The sequence below is a fragment of the Danio aesculapii genome, chromosome 24, assembly GCF_903798145.1.
Source record: "Danio aesculapii chromosome 24, fDanAes4.1, whole genome shotgun sequence".
Taxonomy (NCBI): Eukaryota; Metazoa; Chordata; class Actinopteri; order Cypriniformes; family Danionidae; genus Danio; species Danio aesculapii.
This window is the reverse complement of record NC_079458.1, coordinates 4,115,789-4,138,018: the sequence shown is the minus strand read 5'-3', so window position 1 is coordinate 4,138,018 and position 22,230 is coordinate 4,115,789. Positions and strand designations below refer to the sequence as shown.

The 22,230-nt window shown below is 30.6% G+C and overlaps 1 protein-coding gene across 4 annotated transcripts in view; it reads left to right on the top strand.

Annotated features, from left to right (window-relative positions):
* The window catches only part of mybpc2b (myosin binding protein Cb), a 67,884-nt gene that overhangs the window by 36,852 nt on the left and 8,802 nt on the right, over window positions 1-22,230 (top strand). For all 4 annotated transcript variants that reach the window (XM_056451075.1, XM_056451078.1, XM_056451077.1 and 1 more), the window contains 13 exons: window positions 1,399-1,564; window positions 1,831-1,937; window positions 2,020-2,049; window positions 5,153-5,295; window positions 5,569-5,728; window positions 8,176-8,280; window positions 9,400-9,588; window positions 13,424-13,558; window positions 15,460-15,627; window positions 15,710-15,798; window positions 16,168-16,363; window positions 16,681-16,820; window positions 18,313-18,472. In XM_056451075.1, coding sequence (XP_056307050.1) covers window positions 1,399-1,564; window positions 1,831-1,937; window positions 2,020-2,049; window positions 5,153-5,295; window positions 5,569-5,728; window positions 8,176-8,280; window positions 9,400-9,588; window positions 13,424-13,558; window positions 15,460-15,627; window positions 15,710-15,798; window positions 16,168-16,363; window positions 16,681-16,820; window positions 18,313-18,472 — 1,788 coding nt within the window. The remainder of the gene's footprint in view (window positions 1-1,398; window positions 1,565-1,830; window positions 1,938-2,019; window positions 2,050-5,152; window positions 5,296-5,568; window positions 5,729-8,175; window positions 8,281-9,399; window positions 9,589-13,423; window positions 13,559-15,459; window positions 15,628-15,709; window positions 15,799-16,167; window positions 16,364-16,680; window positions 16,821-18,312; window positions 18,473-22,230) is intronic.

Below are 22,230 nucleotides of genomic sequence, written 5' to 3'. Positions count from 1 at the left end.
AAAATGCTGTTTATTGACGTCCACTGTAGCAAAAACTAATACTATGGAAGTCAATGTTACAGGTTTTCAGCTTTCTTCAAAATATCTTCTTTTAGCAGAAAACGACTCTCTTCTTGTTCATTTGAACGTTTACTTTTCATTCATGATAAAGAGATGCAAAAAGTTCAAACTTGAGGCAATCAGGCCAAAAGTGAAAGCATAAGCTGATCTTGTCTTTGAATATAGAGATCAGAGATACAGGAATCCAAATCAAATATTAAAATTACATGTTAATGTTTTGATTTCAAAGATACATATCATATATGTCGTGCATGTATAAATACGCAACTTATTTTCCAAAATATTGTGAATTTTATTATGTAAAATGATTTTGTACTTCTCTCGGTTAAATATATTTTATTGGACTGTCCAGCTTTTGATGTTTGTAGAAGGCTTTTTATTGATTAGTCAAATCTAGACAAAAAATATATCAATGTAAAAAGTGTGATGTAATATAACTTGTGTTTGTCTGTTTTAATGGTTTTTATTGTATTTATTATATTTGTATTTTTCTACATAGTTTTTGCCATGACGATATCTAATGAACCTGACATGACAATAAATAAACAATACAAAACGATACAATATGATACAATGTATGATATGAAACGAAACAATACGATACGATATGATATAAAACAAAAAGATACCATATGATATGATATGAAATTAAACTAAACAATACGATACGACATGAAATAAAATGAAACGAAATGATATGGTGCGATACGATATGGTACGGTTTATAATATGATATGAAATGAAACAATATGATATGATATAATATGATATGATATAATATGATATGAAATGATATGACTTGAAACAAAACGATACAACATGAAATGATAAAATGAAACGAAACGATACGGTACGATATGATATGATATACAATATGATATATGATATGAAACAAAACGATACAATATCATATGAAATTAAACAAAACGATACGGTATGATATGATATATGATATGATAAATGATACAATATGAAATGATGTGATATATGATATGAGAAAACGTAACAGTACAATACGATATGATACGAACCAATATGATATGAAAGAAAACAAAACGATACAATATGATACGATACAATATGATTTGAAATTAAACTAAACAATACGATACGATATAATATAAAATGAAACAAAACAAAATGATATAGTACGATACGATATGTAATATATGAAAAGAAACAATACGAGACAAAACTATATGAAACAAAATTATACGATACTATAGGAAATTAAACGATACTTAACATCTGATCTCTCTATTCGACCATTGTTTAGGTATGTAACCACAGAATTTGCAGCCTGAAATTGAACTTTCTTTTTGTCCAATTCGTTTCTAGATAAGGAACTGGAAGTGTTGCAAAGTATCGCCGATCTTACAGTCAAATCGGCAGAGCAAGCTATGTTCAAGTGTGAAGTGTCTGATGAGAAAGTGACAGGCAAATGGTTTAAAGACGGAGTGGAAGTTCTGCCCAGTGAGCGCATTAAGATTTCTCACATCGGCAGGTCAGCATTCCTTCACTTTGCTCCTAGATTAGCTTTACTTAAAAGCTAATCTAAACTTGTCTAAACTTTTATGTACATTTAATAATTGCACAGAAGATTAGAGTTCTTTTTAAAAACCCTTGTTTGCAACTTTTGTCAGTATACTGATAAACCCAGATGGCATGATTAAAGCTTAGCAATTACTTCAACAAGAAAACCGAAGCTAACCTCACCACCTGTGTGTTTGTATGCTAATATCCTTACTTGAAATGTGTGTGTGTTTTCAGAATTCATCGTTTAACTATTGACGACGTGAAGCCTGGGGATGCTGGAGATTACACATTTGTGCCGGATGGTTATGCGCTCTCCATCTCCGCTAAACTCAACTTCCTGGGTAAATCTCTATAGTGAGCAAAACTACCTCAGATTTATTGATGTTGAATGACTAAATAATCAGATCTTCATTCTTATTTCAGAAATCAAGATTGACTATGTTCCCAGACAAGGTAGGACAAGAATTAATCCACCAAATACATATTTTTTCTTGCTGTAGATTTTATGTATCTGATTAATTAATTCCATAGTTTTTTATTGCTTCCATATAATTGTTTTTCTTGATTGCTTTCCTATTGTTTTTATTTTTTGTTTATTTTATGGCTTCTCTATAGTTGTTTATTACTTCTGTATAGTTTTTATTTATTTGCTTGCGTACACATTGTTTTGATGGCCTCCATATAGGTTTTTTATTGCTTTCGTAGTGTTTTTTTATTATTGATTCTGTTTACATTTTTTGATGGTTTTCTTACTTTTATTATTTTGCTTCGTAAAGGTTTTTTCTTATTTGCTTTTGTTGTGTTTTTTATGGCTTTCATATAGCTGCCGTATAGTTGTTTTTTTATTGATCGCTTTTTTATGGCTACTGTATAGTTTTTTATTACTAATATATATATTTTTTTCTTCTGTTAACATTTTTTGATGCTTTCCTAAAGGTTTTTTTTTTTGCTTCGTATAGGTTTTTTGATTGCTTTCCTAGTTTTATTATGACTTCTGTGTAGTTTTTTTTTTAATTCCATGAAGGTTTTTTATTGCTTCATACAGGTTTTTTCTTAAATGCTTTCATAGTGTTTTTTTATGGCTTCTGTAGAGTTTTTTTTATTAACTCTGTATAGTTAAAAAAAATTTTATTGCTCCCGTTTACATTTTTTTGATGCTTTACTTATTGGGTATTTTATTGCTTTAAAGTTTTTTTTCTTAAATGCTTTCATGGTGGTTTTTTTTTATGGCTTCTTGATAGTTTTTATTGTAATTTTGTGTTGTTTTTATTATCTTTTATTTCCGTTTACATTTATCTGATGGTTCCCTTATAGGTTTCTATTATTGCTTCATAAAGTTTTTTGCTTTTATTGTGTTTTTTATGGCTACTATGTAGCTTCCATATAGTTGTTTTTTTATTGATCGCTTTCATTTTTTTATTGCTTCTGTATTTTTATTCTTCTGTTGACTTTTTTGATGCTTTCCTTTTTTTTTTTTTTTTGCTTCAAATAGGCTTTATCATTGATTTTATAGTTTTTTATGTCTTCTGTGTAGTTTTTTATTACTTCCATATAGTTTTTATTTTTATTGTTGCCATTTACATATTTCTGATGGTTTCCTTGTAGGTTTTTTATTGCTTCGTACAGTAGTAATCAGAATTATTAGCCCCCCTTAAATTTATTTTTATTTTTTTTCAATATTTCCCAAATGATGTTTAACAGAGCAAAGAAATTTTCACAGTATGTCTGATAATATTTTTTCTTCTGGAGAAAGTCTTATTTGTTTTATTTCGGCTTGAATAAAAGCAGTTTTTCATTTTTTAAAAACCATTTTAAGGTCAATATTATTAGCCCCTTTAAGCTATATATTTTTTCGATAGTCTACAGAACAAACCATCATTAAACAATAGCTTGCTTAATTACCCTAACCTGCCTAGTTAACCTAATTAACCTAGTTAAACCTTTAAATGTCACTTTAAGCTGTATTGAAGTGTCTTGAAGAATATCTAGTCAAATATTGTTTACTGTCATCATGGCAAAGATAAAAGAAATCAGTTATTAGAAATGAGTTATTAAAACTATTATGTTTATAAATGATTTGAAAAAAACAGAGGGGCTGTGTTTAAAATTTTTTTTATTTTGTGTAGTTTAATGTTACCCTATTGTTTTTTTATTGCTTCCACATAGTAGTTTTTGCTATCAGTGTTTTATAGTTTGTTTGTTTGTTTGTTGTTGTTGTTTTTTTGATGGCTTCTGTATAGTTTAGTATTACTTCCATATAGTTTTTTTTATTTCTATCAAAGTGTTTTTTGTTTGTTTGTTTGTTTGTTTGTTTTTGTTGGCTTCTGTATAGTTTTTATTGCTTCATATGTTTTTTCTTGATTGCTTTTATGTGGGTTTTTTATTTTTGTAAAGTTTTGTATTACTTCCGTGTGGATTTTTTATTGCTTTCATATAGTTGTTTTTTTATTGGTATCAAAGTGTTTTTTGTTTGTTTGTTGGCTTCTATATAGTTTTTATTGCTTCCGTAAAGTTTTTTTAACTGCTTTCAGAGCGTTATATTTTTGATGGCTTTTATAGTTTTTTCGTATTGTTTTTATTTTTATTGTTTTCATTAATTTTTTTGATGGTTTGCTTATCGTTTTTTATTGCTTCATATGTTTTTTTCTTGATTACTTTTATTCTTGAAGTGTTTTTGTTTATTTATTTGTTTGTTGGCTTCTGAATAGTTTTATTGCTTCTCTATAGTTTTTTAAAAACTGCTTTCATAGTGTTTATTTTTTTTTATTTGATGGCTTCTTTCTTATAGTTTTTGTTTTTATTGTTTTCATTTACATTTTTTTATAGTTTCCTTATAGTTTTTATTGCTTCATATGTTTTTTTTGATTGCTTTCATGTGGGTTTTTTATTTTTGTAAAGTTTCGTATTTCATATTTTTTTATTGCTTCCACATACTTGTTTTTTATTGCTATCAAAGTGTTTTTGTTTGTTTGTTTGTTTGTTTGTTTGTTTGTTTGTTTTAAAGGCTTTTGTATAGTTCTTATTGCCTCCGAATTGTTTTTTAAAACTTATGTTTGCATTTTTTTATGCTTTCCATATAGTTTTTTTTTTTGCTTCATATAGTTTTTTCTTGAATGCTTTCATAGTGTTTGTTTTAATGGCTTCTGTATAGTTTTTATTATTTCTGTATAGTTTTAATTTTTATTGTTTGCATTTACATTTTTCTGATGGTTTCCTTATGGGTTTTTTATTGCTTCCATATACAATTGTTTTTTTAATGCTTTCTTATAGTTTTTTATTGCTTTCATATAGGTCTTTTTTCTTGATTGCATTCGTGGTGTTTTTTTTTTGCTTCTTATATATATATTTTTTGTGCTTCCATAAAGGTTATGTTTTGTTGACCATTTCTGTAGTTAAATGTTACTGATTTTTTCCTAATGCAGCACTTATGTAATTGTAAGAAGGTATATGTTATTGTTAACATTTAGTCTCATTTCAGTATTTTATCTTTGTAGAAAACATTAAATGATAATTCAATACATTCTTATTTTGATGGCTTGAAATTATCTTTTTTAAGATCCTCCCAAAATCCATTTGGATGTTGCTGGTAACATGGTTTCCCAAAACACCATCATTGTTGTGGCTGGAAACAAGCTGCGTCTGGATGTGGAGATCACTGGAGAACCTGCTCCCGTGGTTTGCTGGATGAGGGATGATAAGGTACAGACATCTCCTAAATCAATGCATAACAGTTCCTCATGTGTGAATGACGTTTTAATTAAGGGAAAACAGCTATAAATGTCATTATCTGGTCTAGTTATTTATCTCAGATTTGGCATTGTGGGTAATATGGAATCTGCAAGAGCAAAAATACCTACTGTGAAATATTACTGTGAAAGTTTATCGGTGGCTGAAAAAGACTAGCTGTGCAAATAGCCCAAACTAGTGAATGGCGTTTTCTAAAAGACTAAATCCAAGCGCTGTGCCTTACAGCCGGTGACAGACTCGGAGGGCCGAGTCCGTGTGGAAAACAAGAAAGACCTGAGCTGCTTCATCATTGAAGGAGCAGAGCGAGAAGATGAAGGCAACTACACCATCACTGTCACCAACCCGGCGGGAGAAGACAAAGCCCACCTGTTCATCAAAATCGTAGGTGTGTTTCCAGCGGCAGATCAGCAGAACCAATCAGATCTGGAAGGACTGAATGCCTGAATTATAATGCTAGCCTTTATCACTAGGAAAAAATGTGATTTCCTAAAGGTCCAGTTAAAATAAAATACATTTTTTTAGATGTTAGTGTCAGTATTGTTAGTTTTTAGGATATCTATAAGCTAGTGCGCACCAAAATTAGCATTTAGAAAATATAAATCTGTTATAAACGTGCAAGGCTTGTAGTTTGTCACTTCCGCCTAAATGGAACAACGGTTTTATTCATGTCACCTCAAACTTCAGTTTCTCATCAAAACTTCTGACCAATCAAATGCTCTCTAGTGTCTGACATGCCCCGCCCCCTTCAAGACGCTTTTCATTTGATGCGCTTAAGCTCAACCACCCTCACTGGCAGAGCTGTGATAAAACAAAATGCTATTGGCAGTTTTTTAAAGGGGAGGGGCTACTTTATACCCCGCCTTCTCTTCATGTTGAGACTACATCAAACATCGAATAAAAATGCACAAAAAAAGCACTTCAAGGGACCTTTAATCATTCTGTGGTATAAAGCCAAAGTCAAAAGGCACAAAGCAGACCCTACTTATTATTAGTTATTATTTATTTTATATATTTTATATATATATATATATATATATATATATATATATATATATATATATATATATATATATATATATATATATATATATATAATTCAATATCATTAGCCATCTTAAGAAATATATATATATACAGTGCTCAGCATAATTGAGTACACCCTATTTTGAAATTTTTCTCCCTATTTTGAAATATTTTTCTCCTTTTCTCAGTGAATATAGGCAATGTATTTTGGTGCATTTAAACAAAACAGATTTGGATGCAAATGTCATGAAATGCCATGAAATAATTTAGTTTTTGCCAAAATAGCAAAACCGTTTCTGCGCTTTTTGTGTAGGCTTGTATTTTGTAGTGCTTTAAAAATACCCAAAAATGCCTCTGTCAGTGTTTTCAAACAATTATATTTGATTTAGAAAAAGTCACACAAGTGGCAATCTCACATCTGTCACATCCATGACGGAGCATTTTCCTCATAAATACAAATATGTAAAATCAAATAAAATCAGTCATGTTTGTTCTACAGTGATCTAACTCTTATCCTTTTGATTATCATCGATTCGTTTGGGTTGTGCAGTTTAATTCAGAGATTCTACAAAGTATCTTGTAGACTGTAAACTTGCAGACTTTTTTTTATCACATCCATAATGTACGTTTATTTTTCTCATTTTAAATATAAAAAATGTTTACAGATTGATATTTTTCTGCTCCCACAACTCTGTGGCTAGTTGTTTTGAAAAATATAAAGAAATGCTTCAATATAATGTTAACATATACATCCTGTTAATTTATATTTTGAGATTTTACTGCAAATGTCACATCCATAACGCTGGAATTGCTCTTTTATTAAACAGATATATTTATTTAAATAATATTTTAGTCACCAAACATGTTTAGAAATTGAAATATAATACAAATAAATTCAAGCTAAATATTGCAAAAAAAAAAAAATACTACCTACAAAATTTCAACTAAATTTGTCAATTTTTTTGCTTCTGTTGATTTTTCCTTTTTTTTTATTTAGATTTTTCCTCTTTTTGTATTTAATATTTTTCTTTAACATGTAAATTTGGCTGTACTAGTTTTTGGACTGTTATTGTAAGTTATTTTGTTAGATTAGCTCCAGATATGGCTCCAGTACTGACTAATCTCATGTATATGCACAAATATATTGTTGTATAGCTTCCTATTAAAAATATAAATTTAAAAGAGAGATTTGTGAGGGATGTACTCATATATGCTGAGCACTGTGTGTGTATATGTATGTATATATATTTTTTTGGAAGTCAACTTATATTAAAGTCGAGTCGACGGCGATAGTCGTTGCTGATGTCATCAGGTGTAAACATGCCACAATTAGCGACTTATTTGCAAGGAAAACATGCTGGGATTGCAAAAAAAAAACATTGCAACATTACCAATGACTTATTTAAGTCCAAAACAAATGCATTGTCAACACTTTCATTTAGTTAAAAACGCAACATTAGCACAAGCTAGTTTCAGTGCTAAAAAAAATCTGTCAACGCATTGATCACTGACATTCTGCTGAGAATGTAACAACAACAGATATTTCAGTGCAAAATGAATGCATACGTCATCAGCACATAGAACACTTATTCATGCTAAGTTATTTCATAACAACATAATGCACTAATGACAAAAGCTATAAGCCTTACACTGCAGAGTCCTGGTAAGATGCTGATTTTACCACTATAAAACTGACAAATGGTTTTACCCAAAGTGACTCGCTTAGCATTCAATGAAATCACATGATCAGTTTCTGAGAGTCAAACCCATGCTGTTGTAGATGTTTCTAAAGTCTTTGCTCTTTTGCAGATGTTCCTGATCCTCCTGAGAACGTGAAGTGCACTGGAGTTGGAGAAGACAATGCTAATATCATCTGGGATCCTCCAAAGTTTGATGGAGGAGCACCTTTAAAGGGTAAAGGAGTTTCTGCTGAAGGGCTTTAAATGAACTGCGTTTTTAATGATTTAGCTTTCAAATGACGTCAAGCTAGTTTGATTTCACTTAAAGGACGCACAAACTTAACTCGGGTAATAAAATAGAGCCAGTGCATGCATGACAATTATTTGTGAATTAATTAAATAAATGTATAGTTAAACCCTTAAAGGGATAGTTCACCAAAACTGAAAATTCTGTCATCCTTTACAGAAGATATTTTGAAGAATGCTGCAATTGTGTAACCATTGACGTCCATAGTATTTGTTTTTCCTACTATAGTTGAAGTCAGAATTTTTAGCCCCCCTTTGAATTGTTTTTTCTTTTTAAAATATTTCCCAAATGATGTTTAACAGAGCAAGGAAATTTTCACAGTATGTCTGATAATATTTTTTCTTCTGGAGAAAGTCTTATTTGTTTTATTTCGGCTAGAATAAAAGCAGTTTTTAATTTTTTAAAAAACATTTTAAGGACAAAATTATTAGCCCCTTTAAGCTATATTTATTTTGATAATCTACAGAACAAACCATCATTATACAATAACTTGCCTAATTACTCTAACCTGCCTAATTAACCTAATTAACCTAATTAAGCCTTTAAATGTCGCTTTAAGGTGTATAGAAGTGTCTTGAAAAATATGAGTTATTAAAACTATTATGTTTAGAAATGTGTTGAAAAAAAATCATCCTTCTGTTAAACAGAAATTGGGGAAAATAAATAAACAGGGGGGGCTAATAATTCTGACTTCAACTGTATGCAAGTAAATGGTTACCACTTTTCAGCATTCTTCAAAATATCTTCTTTTGAGTTCAGATGGAGAAAGAAAGTTTAGAACCACTTGAGGGTGAGTAAATAGTGAGTAAATGTTAATTTCCGGGTGAACTATCCCTTTAAATAATTAACACAGTTGAAGTTATATATTTGAGATGTGGAATGGTTTTTGTTTTTTAATGGAATCAAATTTTATCAATGTTCCAGCTAAGGATATATGAAAATAAATATAATCAAATTTAGACATACTCATTTGTAAAGTTATGAGGGAAAATATTGATTGAATTATATAAATGAGGAAGTTGTATCAGTTCTGCTTGTGTTTTCCAGGCTATCTGATGGAGAGGAAGAAGAAAGGATCATCTAGATGGACGAAACTGAACTTTGACGTCTACGAGAGCACCACATACGAGGCCAAGCGCATGATTGAGGGCATCTTGTATGAAATGAGGGTGTTTGCTGTCAATGGCATCGGCATTTCAGCTCCCAGCCTCAACTCGAAACCGTTCATGCCGATAGGTGAGAGCGCTTCACTGTTTCTTTAATCTGCACTATAATTAGCTTGATTTTCATCCACCTGTTTTCAGAGGAGGGTAGAGTATCCCTAATCTGTACTCAAGTAAAGGTACAAGTATTTGAGGATAGATTTACTCAATATTTATACACTTGTATACTTGTAAATTGCATTATGGGATGTTGATCTCTGTTCTGTCCACTTTTGATGTTGAAAATTCAACTCTACAGTTTAAAAAAGTGACATTTATTGATATTTTAATAGTTTGAAATAATATAATGTATAAGAAATACAATATATAGAGAAATAAGTCTAAAATAACAGAAAATGTACAGACAGTTCATTACAAGGGTTTTGTAATGTAATATACAACATCAACCCACACAATATAGCACAGCAAACAATTAAAAATGTTAATAAAAGTCACTTATTCTAACTTTTCAAGGTTAAAAGTTGTTGGAGGAAAGATCAAGATCCCATAATGCAATTCAAAGGCATAAATAAACAGGGATACATATATATATATATATATATATATATATATATATATATATATATATATATATATATATATATATATATATATATATATATATATATTTATATATATATTTATATATATATATTTATATATATATATTTATATATATATATATATATATATATATTTATATATATATATATATATATATATATATTTATATATATATATTTATATATATATATAAGTTTATCTGCCTTCACAAGAGAGCATATGTACTTGGCTGGTGTGTGAAATTTGCAACAAAATCTCATGGCAATTCGTTAATTTTTGATTTAGTGGCTAATTCGTATGATCTGATTCGTACAATTTAACTCGATTGCCACGCCTCCTTTTTAAAATCATACATTTTCGTACGACTGAACTCGTACCAATTAGCCACCAAACTGACAAAACGTAAAACACTTACGTTTTCTTGTGAGATTGGAAATTTGGCATTACATTAAGCAAAAATTGCTCATAGTTACCAAATTACCAATAATAGGGTTCAAATAGGGATCATTTTGACACTTATTGACAAAATTCATGTATATGTTGCAATGTCAGTTTGCGTCGCATTATGAAACTATTCTTTTCAACATATTAGAGCATAGACTGAACCTAAGGCCTTGGGTGATCTGATCTAATAAACTCGCACGTCTTCAGCCATCGTTCCAACACAAGTGTTCCACTAAGCAAAAGCAGGAGAAGCGTCTCTATAGCAACCTCTCCTGGCACCTTGCAATATTTGCAAACGTTGTATGAATCATATTTAATACCATTTGACAGTAATAGAGGAACACCACCAAATGTAGTGAAGTAAAAATAAAAAAATGTACTTGAGTAAAACTACACATCTTTAAATGTACTCAAAATACCCACATATTTTACTCAAGTAAATGTAAGTCAGTATTGCACACCTCTGTCTATTTGTATGTGCATTTTAGAATATTGCATACAAAATGCTTAATGTAAATGCCAAGATGTGCATATACTGTATTTTGAAAAGGCACATAAAAACATATGCATACAATTGAGTAGGAACCTTTTATACAGTTAAAAAAATGTGCATAAACTATGATGGAAACACAACAGGTGCGTTCGGTGAGCTGCGCAGCTCGATCAAAATCTGTCTTAAAGCGGTGCACGTCGGTTAGAAATTTTGTCCGGGTTGATGCTGCGCGAACGCCACGTGACTGTCACATGCATCAAAGTACCGCGACAACGTCCCGAGATCAGACGACTTCAGCCTATGCAGCATCTGAGGAGAGACTGCAGGACCTGCGATGACGACACAGACATTACACGATTGGCCGAGTTCACCGCATGACAACAACCGCATGTTTTAGGTTTTGTATTGGACAAATTCCGTCTCACAAACTTCAAAACAAACAATCAACTTTTTATACCCTCTCTATCTTGTACACATGATGCTATTAAAAGACTACAAATATAGTACTGCAGTATCATCATTTGTTAAATAATTTGTTCATAAAGACTAGATTGTTTGCATTGGTTTATTCAACCTTTTTATACAGACTATTTACTGTATTTACCTCCATAAATGATTTAAATTATATATTTTAGTAAATAACCTAAATATTAACTCAAATAAGTCTTACAGACTTGTAATAAAATAATTATCATCACTGATCCTGACACCCCTCAAAAGGTTTCTTAACAAATTCATTCATTCATTCATTTTCTTTTCGGCTTAGTCCCTTTATTAATCTGGGGTCACCACAGCGGAATGAACCGCCAACTTATCCAGCATATGTTTTACGCCAGGGGTCACCAATCTCGGTCCTGCAGGGCCGGTGTCCCTCCAGGGTTTGGCTCCAACTTGCCTCAAAACACCTGCCTGGGTGTTTCAAATATACCTAGTAAGACCTTGATTAGCTTGTTCAGGTGTGTTTGATTAGGGTTGGAGCTAAAATCTGCAGGACATCGGCCCTCCAGGAACAAGTTTGGTGACCCCTGTTCTACGCAATGGATGCCCTTCCAGCTGCAACCCATCACTGGGAAACATCCATACACACTCACTCACACTCATACAATACGGACAATTTAGCCTACCCAATTCACCTGTACCACATGTCTTTGGACTGTGGAGGAAACCAGAGCACCTGGAGGAAACCCACGCAAACACAGGGTAAACATGCAAACTCCACACAGAAAGGCCAACTGACCCAAAAAATCATATTTTATTAAATATAAAAAAATATGATTATAAAACATTTTATTTACTGTCAAGCCATTTATTCAGAAATGTTAAAAGTGACATTGTGAAGGTGACCAAGTGAAATTTCTACTTAGTGTAGCTCATTTATTTTGGTCCTTTTGTTCAATCTTTTTAGATTAAAGTGCTTATTTACAACTGCTTTTACTATCCAAAATAACCCTACTCGTGGATATTTATTTCATTTATATGTGCCCTCTCGTTTTCCACTTATTTCTCATGCGTTTGTTAGATAGGCTACTTAAACTTAATTTAGAATTCCTGTATTATTTAAAAATGAACTATAGTTTGTAGAGACTGTATTCTGTTTTATTTGTACTGTAAATCATTTGTTGTTATTGCAATAAATTAATAGATAATTGATCACCCCATGTGATCGGTCATGACTACAGCAACTTTGAGCCCCGAAGTGTCCGGCTTGACAGCTCCGTTTTTAACTCCACCCCTGCCTGCGCTCGGCTAATCTCATTGATCATCGGCTCCAGCTGTGCTTCATGTCGAACGCACCTATTTACTAAATAAATGCCAGCATGCGCATCAAAAAGTCATGTGATTTTGTTTTAACAGGTCATGTGACGATAAATATGTGCATGATTGGATGCATTATTAGACTTTGCAGCATTTCCAGCACATTGTACAACATCTGAAAACTTGTTTTGCTCATTGTAAAATGCCTCAGCCGTCAGTCCATCATCACAGTGGTTCAGTATTATTATTATATTATTATTATTCCCTATAATAATATAATGATTTTATCTTGTCTTAAGCATCTGTCTGTGCTCCCAAAGGCCATCTTACACCTCCAAAGCCACCACATTGCATTAATTGTGTCTCATCTTCATCTTCTGAGACACAAAACATGTATTATATAAGAAAATAGACCACAGTGAATTCTCCTACTACACAAAACTACATTTTTCTGTCTGAAATTTGCCACCAGTTCAGGAAGTGAAATTTTGGCTCATTGGATGGAAATGCTTTTGTATTAGCAAATGTTTTATGTGATATTTCAGTTTTTATAAGTTTTAAATGTAAACATAGGTCCTGTCTCCTGCTTTAATCCTGTATTCATCTCTGTCAGCCCCTACCAGCGAGCCCACGAAGCTGACGGTGGATGATGTGACGGACACCACGTGCTCTCTGAAGTGGCTCGCTCCTGAGAAGATCGGCGCTGGAGGTCTGGATGGATACATCATTGAGTTCTGCAAGGAAGGAGGTGAGTCTGTCAGATTTAAATTATTCTAGATCTAAAGTCAACACTTCATAGGGGTTGTGGAAGAAGCATAGAGGATTCAAACCCTACTTTAATCTCCACAAAAAAAAATATGCATGCATATATATATATATATATATATATATATATATATATATATATATATATATATATATATATATATATATATATATATATATATATATATATTTGTTTATTATGTATATAGTATTTGTATTCTCTTAGTATTTGATATTAATTCGGTAAATATAATTGTTATTTATAAGATATTATTTATTTCATATATTTTATATATTTATTGTTCTTATAATTATTCATAAAATAATAGTACATTTAAAATAATGTATTCTAATAATAATGTATTTTTTTTATTTAATTGATTTATTTGCATTTATGATTTAATTATTATAAATGTAAATACTTATGCATAGAGATACAGAGCATAGGATTCAAACCCCACTTCAATCCTCACTTCAGCACAGTGCATAATATCTTAATAATAAGATGGGTGATGATAAGTCTTTAAAAATTATAATGATATAATGTAATCAAATAACATCCATTAAATATTTAAGAGAATACATTTCTCTTAAAATTTATATCTACAGTTGAAGTCAGAATTATTAGCCCCCCTGTTTATTTTTCCCCCAATTTCTGTTTAACAGAGAGAAGACTTTTTCAACACATTTCTAATCATAATAGTTTTAATAGCTCATTTCTTATAACTGATTTATTTTATCTTTGCCATGATGACAGTAAATAATATTTGACTAGAAATCTTTCAAGACACTTCTACACAGCTTAAAGTGACATTTAAAGGCTTAACTAGGGTAATTAGGTTAACTAGGCAGGTTAGGGTAATTATTAGGCAAGCTATTGTATAATGATGGTTTGTTCTGTAGACTATTCAATATAGCTTATAGCTTATATATATATATATATATAGCTTAAAGGGGCTAATAATTTTGTCCTTAAAATGGCTTTTAAAAAATTAACTACTGCTTTTATTCTAGCTGAAATAAAACAAATAAGACTTTCTCCAGAAGAAAAAATATTATCAGACATACTGTGAAAATGTCCTTGCTCTGTTAAACATCATTTGGCAAATATTTAAAAAAGACAAAAAAGGGGGGGAGGGGGCTAATAATTCTGTCTTCAACTGTAGTTTAAATTATTTTTTTAAATTTATATATTTTATAATTATTTATAAAAATATTATTAAAGTTAAAATAATTTATTCAAGTTTTTATTTAATTGATTTATTTGAATTTATAATAAAATTTTTATAAATGTAATTATGCAAATATAAACAATTACCTTAATAATTATTAATGTAATTATTTATGCAAAAATCTATAATTACTTCAGTTATTCTTTATGTAGATATTTATCTAAATGTAAATGTAAATAAGTAAATTTAATGTCATTTTAGGAGCATAGAGATCCAAACCCATTTACATTTACAAAAAAAACATGCATTTTAAAAAAGTATTATTTAAGGATAGAGTAATTATCCAATTTGTAGTCTTTAAATATTTGATATTATTTTAGGTAAACATCATTATTTTTTAGATGAACAAATTTGATATATTTTCATATAATTATTTTTCATATAATTATTCATAAAAATATTAATACATTTAATAAAATATTTTCACATTTTATTTTTGATTTAATTCATGTATTTAAATGTATGATTTAATTATAAATGTAAATATTAATGCAAATATAAACAATTAATTTAATCATTATTAATGTAATTATTTATGCAAAAATCAATCATTACTTTAATTGTAATGTAAATATAAATAATGTACTTTTAATTTTAGATTGAATTAGAGTGAATAATCATTCCCATATATTCTTCTGTATCTGTGTGTCAGAGTCGGAGTGGCATCCCGCTAACACAGATCTGGTGGAGCGCCAGAGTTACGTGGTCAGAAATCTTCCCACCGGAGAGAAGATGAACTTCCGTGTGGTTGCAGTGAACATTGCAGGCCGAAGCCCTCCTGCGCTACTGGGACAGCCAGTGACCGTCAGGGAGATCATGGGTGAGGAGGACAGAAGAGGCCTGAATTGGGTAAATTATGTTTCACACTAATTTTTCACACTGATTTACTCTACCCGTTTCAGAGCATCCAAAGATCCGTCTGCCTCGTGACCTCAGAACCAAGTACATCCGGAGAGTCGGAGAGAAAATCAACCTCGTCATCCCCTTCCAGGTATAGTGCTTTTGATCCATTCATTCATTCATTTCCCTTTGGCTTAATCCCTTACTTATCAGGGGTCATCCCAGCAAAATGAACCACCAACTATTCCAGCATATATTGTACGTAGCGTAAGCCCTTCCAACTGCAACCCAGCACTGGGAAACACACTTATTCACACACACTCATAAACTACAGCCAATTTAGTTCATCCAGTTCTCCTATAGCGCATGTGTTTGGACTGTGGAGGAAACCGGAGCACCCGGAGGAAACCCACACCAAGATGGGGAGAACATGCAAACTCCACACAGAAATGCCAATTGACTCAGCCAGGACTCGAACCAACGACCTTCTTACTGTACAAACACATGTTTTTTTTTCCAGGGCAAACCTCGTCCTATTGCCACATGGCAGAAGGACGGCCAGCCAGTGGATGAGAAGAAAGTGGGCATCAGGAACTCAAATGTAGACTCGATCCTCTTCATCCGCTCAGCTGAGAGAGATCATTCTGGAAAATACACACTTACACTGAAGATTGAAAACATGGAGGACTCAGCCACTATAGAAATCCGAATTGTAGGTAAGGAGAAACGGAGAGATTATAATGTGTGTATGTAAGGTTTCATCCATCTTTCATTTATTTTATTAATTGTATTTGCAAAATGTGTAAGCTAAATTATATACATTGTTTAATTTAATTAATTAATTTGAGGGATTTTCCTAATATTTCCTATGAATTAATATGTATAATAATTGTATAACATGTTGATAATTTAACAGATAATAAATATATTTGTAATTAATTTATTTAATTGAGGGATTTCATATTAATTAACATGTATAATAAATGTTCCCTGATTTACAGTATAGTATAACTCCATTTACTCTGTTTCTCAGATAAACCCGGCCCTCCGATTGGAGTGCATGTGACTGATGTCTGGGGCTTCAACGCAGCATTAGAGTGGAAACCACCCAAAGACGACGGCAACTGTGAGATCACCGGCTACACCATCCAGAAAGCAGACAAGAAAACCAAGGTGAGCGATCATCCGTCCACCAAACACTCACAAAGCAGCTGGGTACTGCGGTAAATCACTGAATTTCAGGATCTATAGAGCTGCGCATCGTTGGATTTGCTCTTCAGTGTTTGGACTCTCAGTGGTGATTTTTAAACCACACTGAACTGAGCTCAACTGAACTTAAACACTACAAACTGAACTACACTGTTCCTATTTACTATGACCTTTTATGTGAAGCTGCTTTGACACAATCTACATTGTATAAGCGCTATACAAATAAAGGTGAATTGAATTGAATTGAATTTACTAAAGACAGTACAGTTAATGAAAAATAGCTGGTTGGTTCTTCTATCAATGTTCGGTATAGAGCTGCACAATATATTGTTTTAGTATCAATATGTGTGCATCTGCAATAGTCACATCGAAGACTATGAAATGTTGAACTGGGATTATATTCGAGTAGCTGCCGCAGTTTTTTACCATCATTTTTCTATTAATTATAGGTTGTGGAAATTGCGATTTAAGTCAGTAAAAGTCAGCGGATTTAATATTTGTCTTAAACTGTGAACCCTGAATTCAAAACTGCTTTTATTCTAGCCGAAATAAAACAAATAAGACTTTCTCCCGAAGAAAAAATATTATCAGACATACTGTGAGAATTTCCTTGCCCTGTGAAACATCATTTGGGAAATATTTAAAATAGAAGGGGGGAGGGGCTAATAATTCTGACTTCAACTGTAGTTTAAATTATTTATTTAATTTATATATTTTATAATTATTTATAAAAATATTATTAAAGTTAAAATAATTTATTCAATTTTTTTATTTAATTGATTTATTTGAATTTATAATTTAATTTTTATAAATGTAATTATGCAAATATAAACAATTACCTTCATAATTATTAATGTAATTATTTATGCAAAAATCTATTATTACTTCAATTATTCTTTATGTAGATATTTATCTAAATGTAAATCTAAATAATTAAATTTAATGTCATTTTAGGAGCATAGAGATCCAAACCCATTTACATTTACAAAAAAAACATGCATTTTAAAAAATTATTATTTAAGGATAGAGTAATTATCCAATTTGTAGTCTTTAAATATTTGATATTATTTTAAGTAAACATAATTATTTTTTAGATGAACAAATTTGATATATTTTCATATAATTATTTTTCATATAATTATTCATAAAAATATTAATACATTTAATAAAATATTTTCACATTTTAATTTTGACTTAATTCATGTATTTAAATGTATGATTTAATTATAAATGTAAATATTAATGCAAATATAAACAATTACTTTAATCATTATTAATGTAATTATTTATGCAAAAATCTATTACTTTAATTGTAATGTAAATATAAATCAACATCATTTTTCTATTAATTATAGGTTGTGGAAATTGCGATTTTAGTCAGTAAAAGTCAGCAGATTTGATATTTGTCTTAAACTGTGAACCCTGAATTGACCAGATATCATGATCTGATTTGCAGGAGTGGTTTACGGTGTATGAACACAATCGCCGCACAAACTGCACCGTGTCGGATCTGATCATCGGAAACGAGTACATGTTCCGCGTCTACAGTGAAAACCTCTGCGGCCTCAGTGAAGACCCCTGCATGAGCAAGAACAACGCCATCATCTCCAAATCCGGTCAGTTTGCACAACCGCTCATATTAATGATCACTTTGAAAATAATGCACAGCTAAGAGGAGTTGGGTGTCTTTTACACCTCAGATGTGCACCATTCTCTAATATCTCCACAGTGTTTATTATTCCACTTATACTACAGTTAGCACACTCTCTGGTCTATTGAATTATTAAAAAATAATGCTCATTGTATGCTCATAATGCTCATAACTTCTAAGAATTCAATAGAGCTAAATCAGTTTGCCAATTCTACAGCCTTATACCAAATCCTTTTGTTTTATTTTGATGTGATTTATTTATTTTTTTAAAGGCTGTGAAATAACTGATATCATTCAGCATAGTGATATTGTCCTATAATGAAGTTAAAACCTGCCTAGCACTACTTTAGCTGTGTTCATCAGCCTTATAGTATAATAAAAACTACATGTTTGTAAAAATACAATATTCATATAATTTGGGGTCAGTAGGATTTTTAAATGTTTTAAAATAAGCTTCTCCTGCTCACCAAGGCTGCATTTATTTAATCAAAAATACAGTAGAAATTGTAAAATTGTGAAATGTTTTTGCACTATAAAATAACTGTTCAACAGTAGTTTATCATTCAATTTAATCATTTATCCCAGTGATTTTATCTATGAATTTTCAGCTTCATTACTCCAGTCTTCAGAGTCACATAATTCTTCAGAAATCACTCTAATATTAATTATTATTGTTATTATATATATATATATATATATATATATATATATATATATATATATATATATATATATTTATTTATTTATTTATATATTTATTTATTTATTTATTTATATATTTATTTATATATATATATATATATATATATATATATATATATATATATATATATATATATATATATATATATATTTATTTATTTATATATATATATATATATATTTATTTATATATATATATATATATATATATATATATATATATATATATATATATATATATATATATATATATATATATATATATATAAATACACACACAGTTGAAGTCAGAATTATTAGCCCCCCTTTGATTATTTTGGATTTTTTATTTATTTTTTTATTTTTTTATTTCCAAAATGATGTTCAACAGAGCAAGGAAATTTTCACAGTATGTCTGATAATATTTTTTCTTCTGGAGAAAGTCTTATTTGTTTTATTTGGGCTAGAATAAAAGCAGTTTTGAATTTTTTAAAAGCATTTTAAGGTCAAAATTATTAGCCCCTTTAAGCTATTTTTTTTTTTTTCAATAGTCTACAGAACAAACCATCATTATACAATAATTTGCCTAATTACCCTAACCTGCCTAGTTACACCTTATTAACCTAGTTAAGCCTTTAAATGTGACTTTAAGCTGTATAGAAGTGTCTTAATAAATATCTAGTCAAATATTATTTACAGTCATCATGACAAAGATAAAAGAAATCAGTTATTAAAAGCGAGTTATTAAAACTGTTATGTTTAGAAATGTGTTGAGAAAATCTTCGCTCTGTTAAACAGAAATTGGGGGAAAAAATAAACAGGGGGGCTAATAATATTTTTTTTATAGAAATCGATTTAACGATTTCTATTAAAAGATTTTTCAACACATTTCTGAACATAATAGTTTTAATAATTAATTTCTAATAGCTGATTTTTTTAATCTTTGCCATGATGACAGTACTTAATATTTTAGGATACTATTATTCATCTTAAAGTGACATTTAAAGGCTTAACTAGGTTAATTAGGTAAGTTATGGTAATTAGGAACTGCACTGCTTCCCACAGGTTTGAAATATACTTGCGGTGGCAGCCGGATTGAAACACACCATTTACCCACATCACATAAATAGTTAACTATATGCGACAAACAAAACATAATTTCATTTTGAATAATACTTGTATTTATTGTGACACGGTTTCTTTTTAATGGGTTAAAGTAAAAAAAATGTTTAAAAAGACTAAAAATAAAAAAGAAATACTTTTATGCTATTTCGAAGCCATGTGCACCCACTGACAGGTCAAATCTGCTTCTCTCTCTCTTTCAAGTTCAAAGCAAACTTGAATGCCCAAGCATTTTAGATATGTATATAAAATAGCCTATGTAATATATTAACATCATCAAATTAATAAACTAATCAGCAAATGAGAAATAAATGACAGAAAAGTTAATAAAAACAGACAAAATCTCTAAAAATGATCATAATTGCAAGATTAATACAGGTAAATTATTTAAATAAGGCAAATGGGTTGATTAACCATTACTAATGATGTACATATATTTTGCAGCCAGTTTAGATGTCTTTTCGTCCTCTCAGAGTATATTAAAGTTTTTCTCAGTCGTTTGAATTCAAGAATCTTTTATTTACTTTTTCTCTCGGTATCGCAGCTGCGCGCGCTGTCCGCTGTGAAGCAAGCGGAAAGTAGTCTTTAATAAAAGAGTAATGCAAAAACGCATACAAGCTTTAGAAAGTGAAAGCAGAAGTTGAATTCCGGACGTTTTAGGAGATTTAGAAACCCGAGCCGGTGTTCTGTCGATTTGTTCTACCTTGTCAGATTGTCTTACTTCCCATTCAAAAAGTAGGTAGCACATTTTGATGACCCAATATGCTACCCATCAGATTTTGCTACCAGTGTAAATTTTGTAATATGAAGCTGTAATATTGCCCTAACCTTTCTAATCCCTAAGCCCAACCTCAGAACCATTCAAATACAGTGTTGGTAGCATTATCTGATGGGTAGGATAAAATGTCAGGACACCGGATGAATTTTTTAAGTCCCAAAAATGCATGTCTCTGTGGGTCTGAAGAGCATGTGAGACTGTCTACACGATTTGACTGTCTTCACTTTGACAGGTCTCGCAGGCACCGAACAAAACTGGTAAACGAGAGAAGATTCCAGTATTTAATTTCCACTACTTAATCAATCGCGGATGCTTAGTTAGAGTGGATACAAAAGGTGTAAAAAAGATGTTAATAATAGTAAAAAACATGTGTCACTAAATATACTTAGGTGGCTGTTAATATACCTAGGCGGCCACCCAAGTAAAGTCTATGTGTGGGAAGCACAGCATTGTATAACAGTGGTTTGTTCTGTAGACAATCGAAAACAAATAAGGGGCTAATAATATTGACCTTAAAATGGTTTTTAAAAAATTAAAAACTGCTTTTATTTTAGCCGAAATAAAACAAATAAGACTTTTTCCAGAAGAAAAAATATTATAGGAAATACTGTGAAAAGTTCTGTGCTCCATTAAATATCCCTTGTGAAATATTTGAAAACGAATAAATAGTTTAATAATTTTGACTTCAACTGTATCTGACCTCAGAAAACTGAACGTTTCTGATCTATTATACACAGAAATGCAGCAGCACACACTCTATACTTTCACTTCAATACAAATACAGAGCAAAAGAAATGACCAGCGTGCAATTGGTAGTTATTCTGTAAGTCCTGCAATTATCAGTAAATAAGATTAGTGGCACTAGCTGAGAGTAATTGGCATGCAGGTACAGTATCATGCTGATTCTGTTCATTTACCATTCATGCTGCTGCTGTTGTGTATTTATCATGGTGTGTGCTTTTCTGCTACTTTATTTTCACTTTGTGTTATTTTGTATAGTTTTAAACAAGCGTGGTGGTTTATATACCATTTTACTAACACCATTGTAAAATTATTTATTGGTTTGGGGCTCTTTAGTAGCCTTATTCTGTACTGTTTGTTAGGAGTCATATTTTTAGACATACAGTAAATTTTTTTCTGTT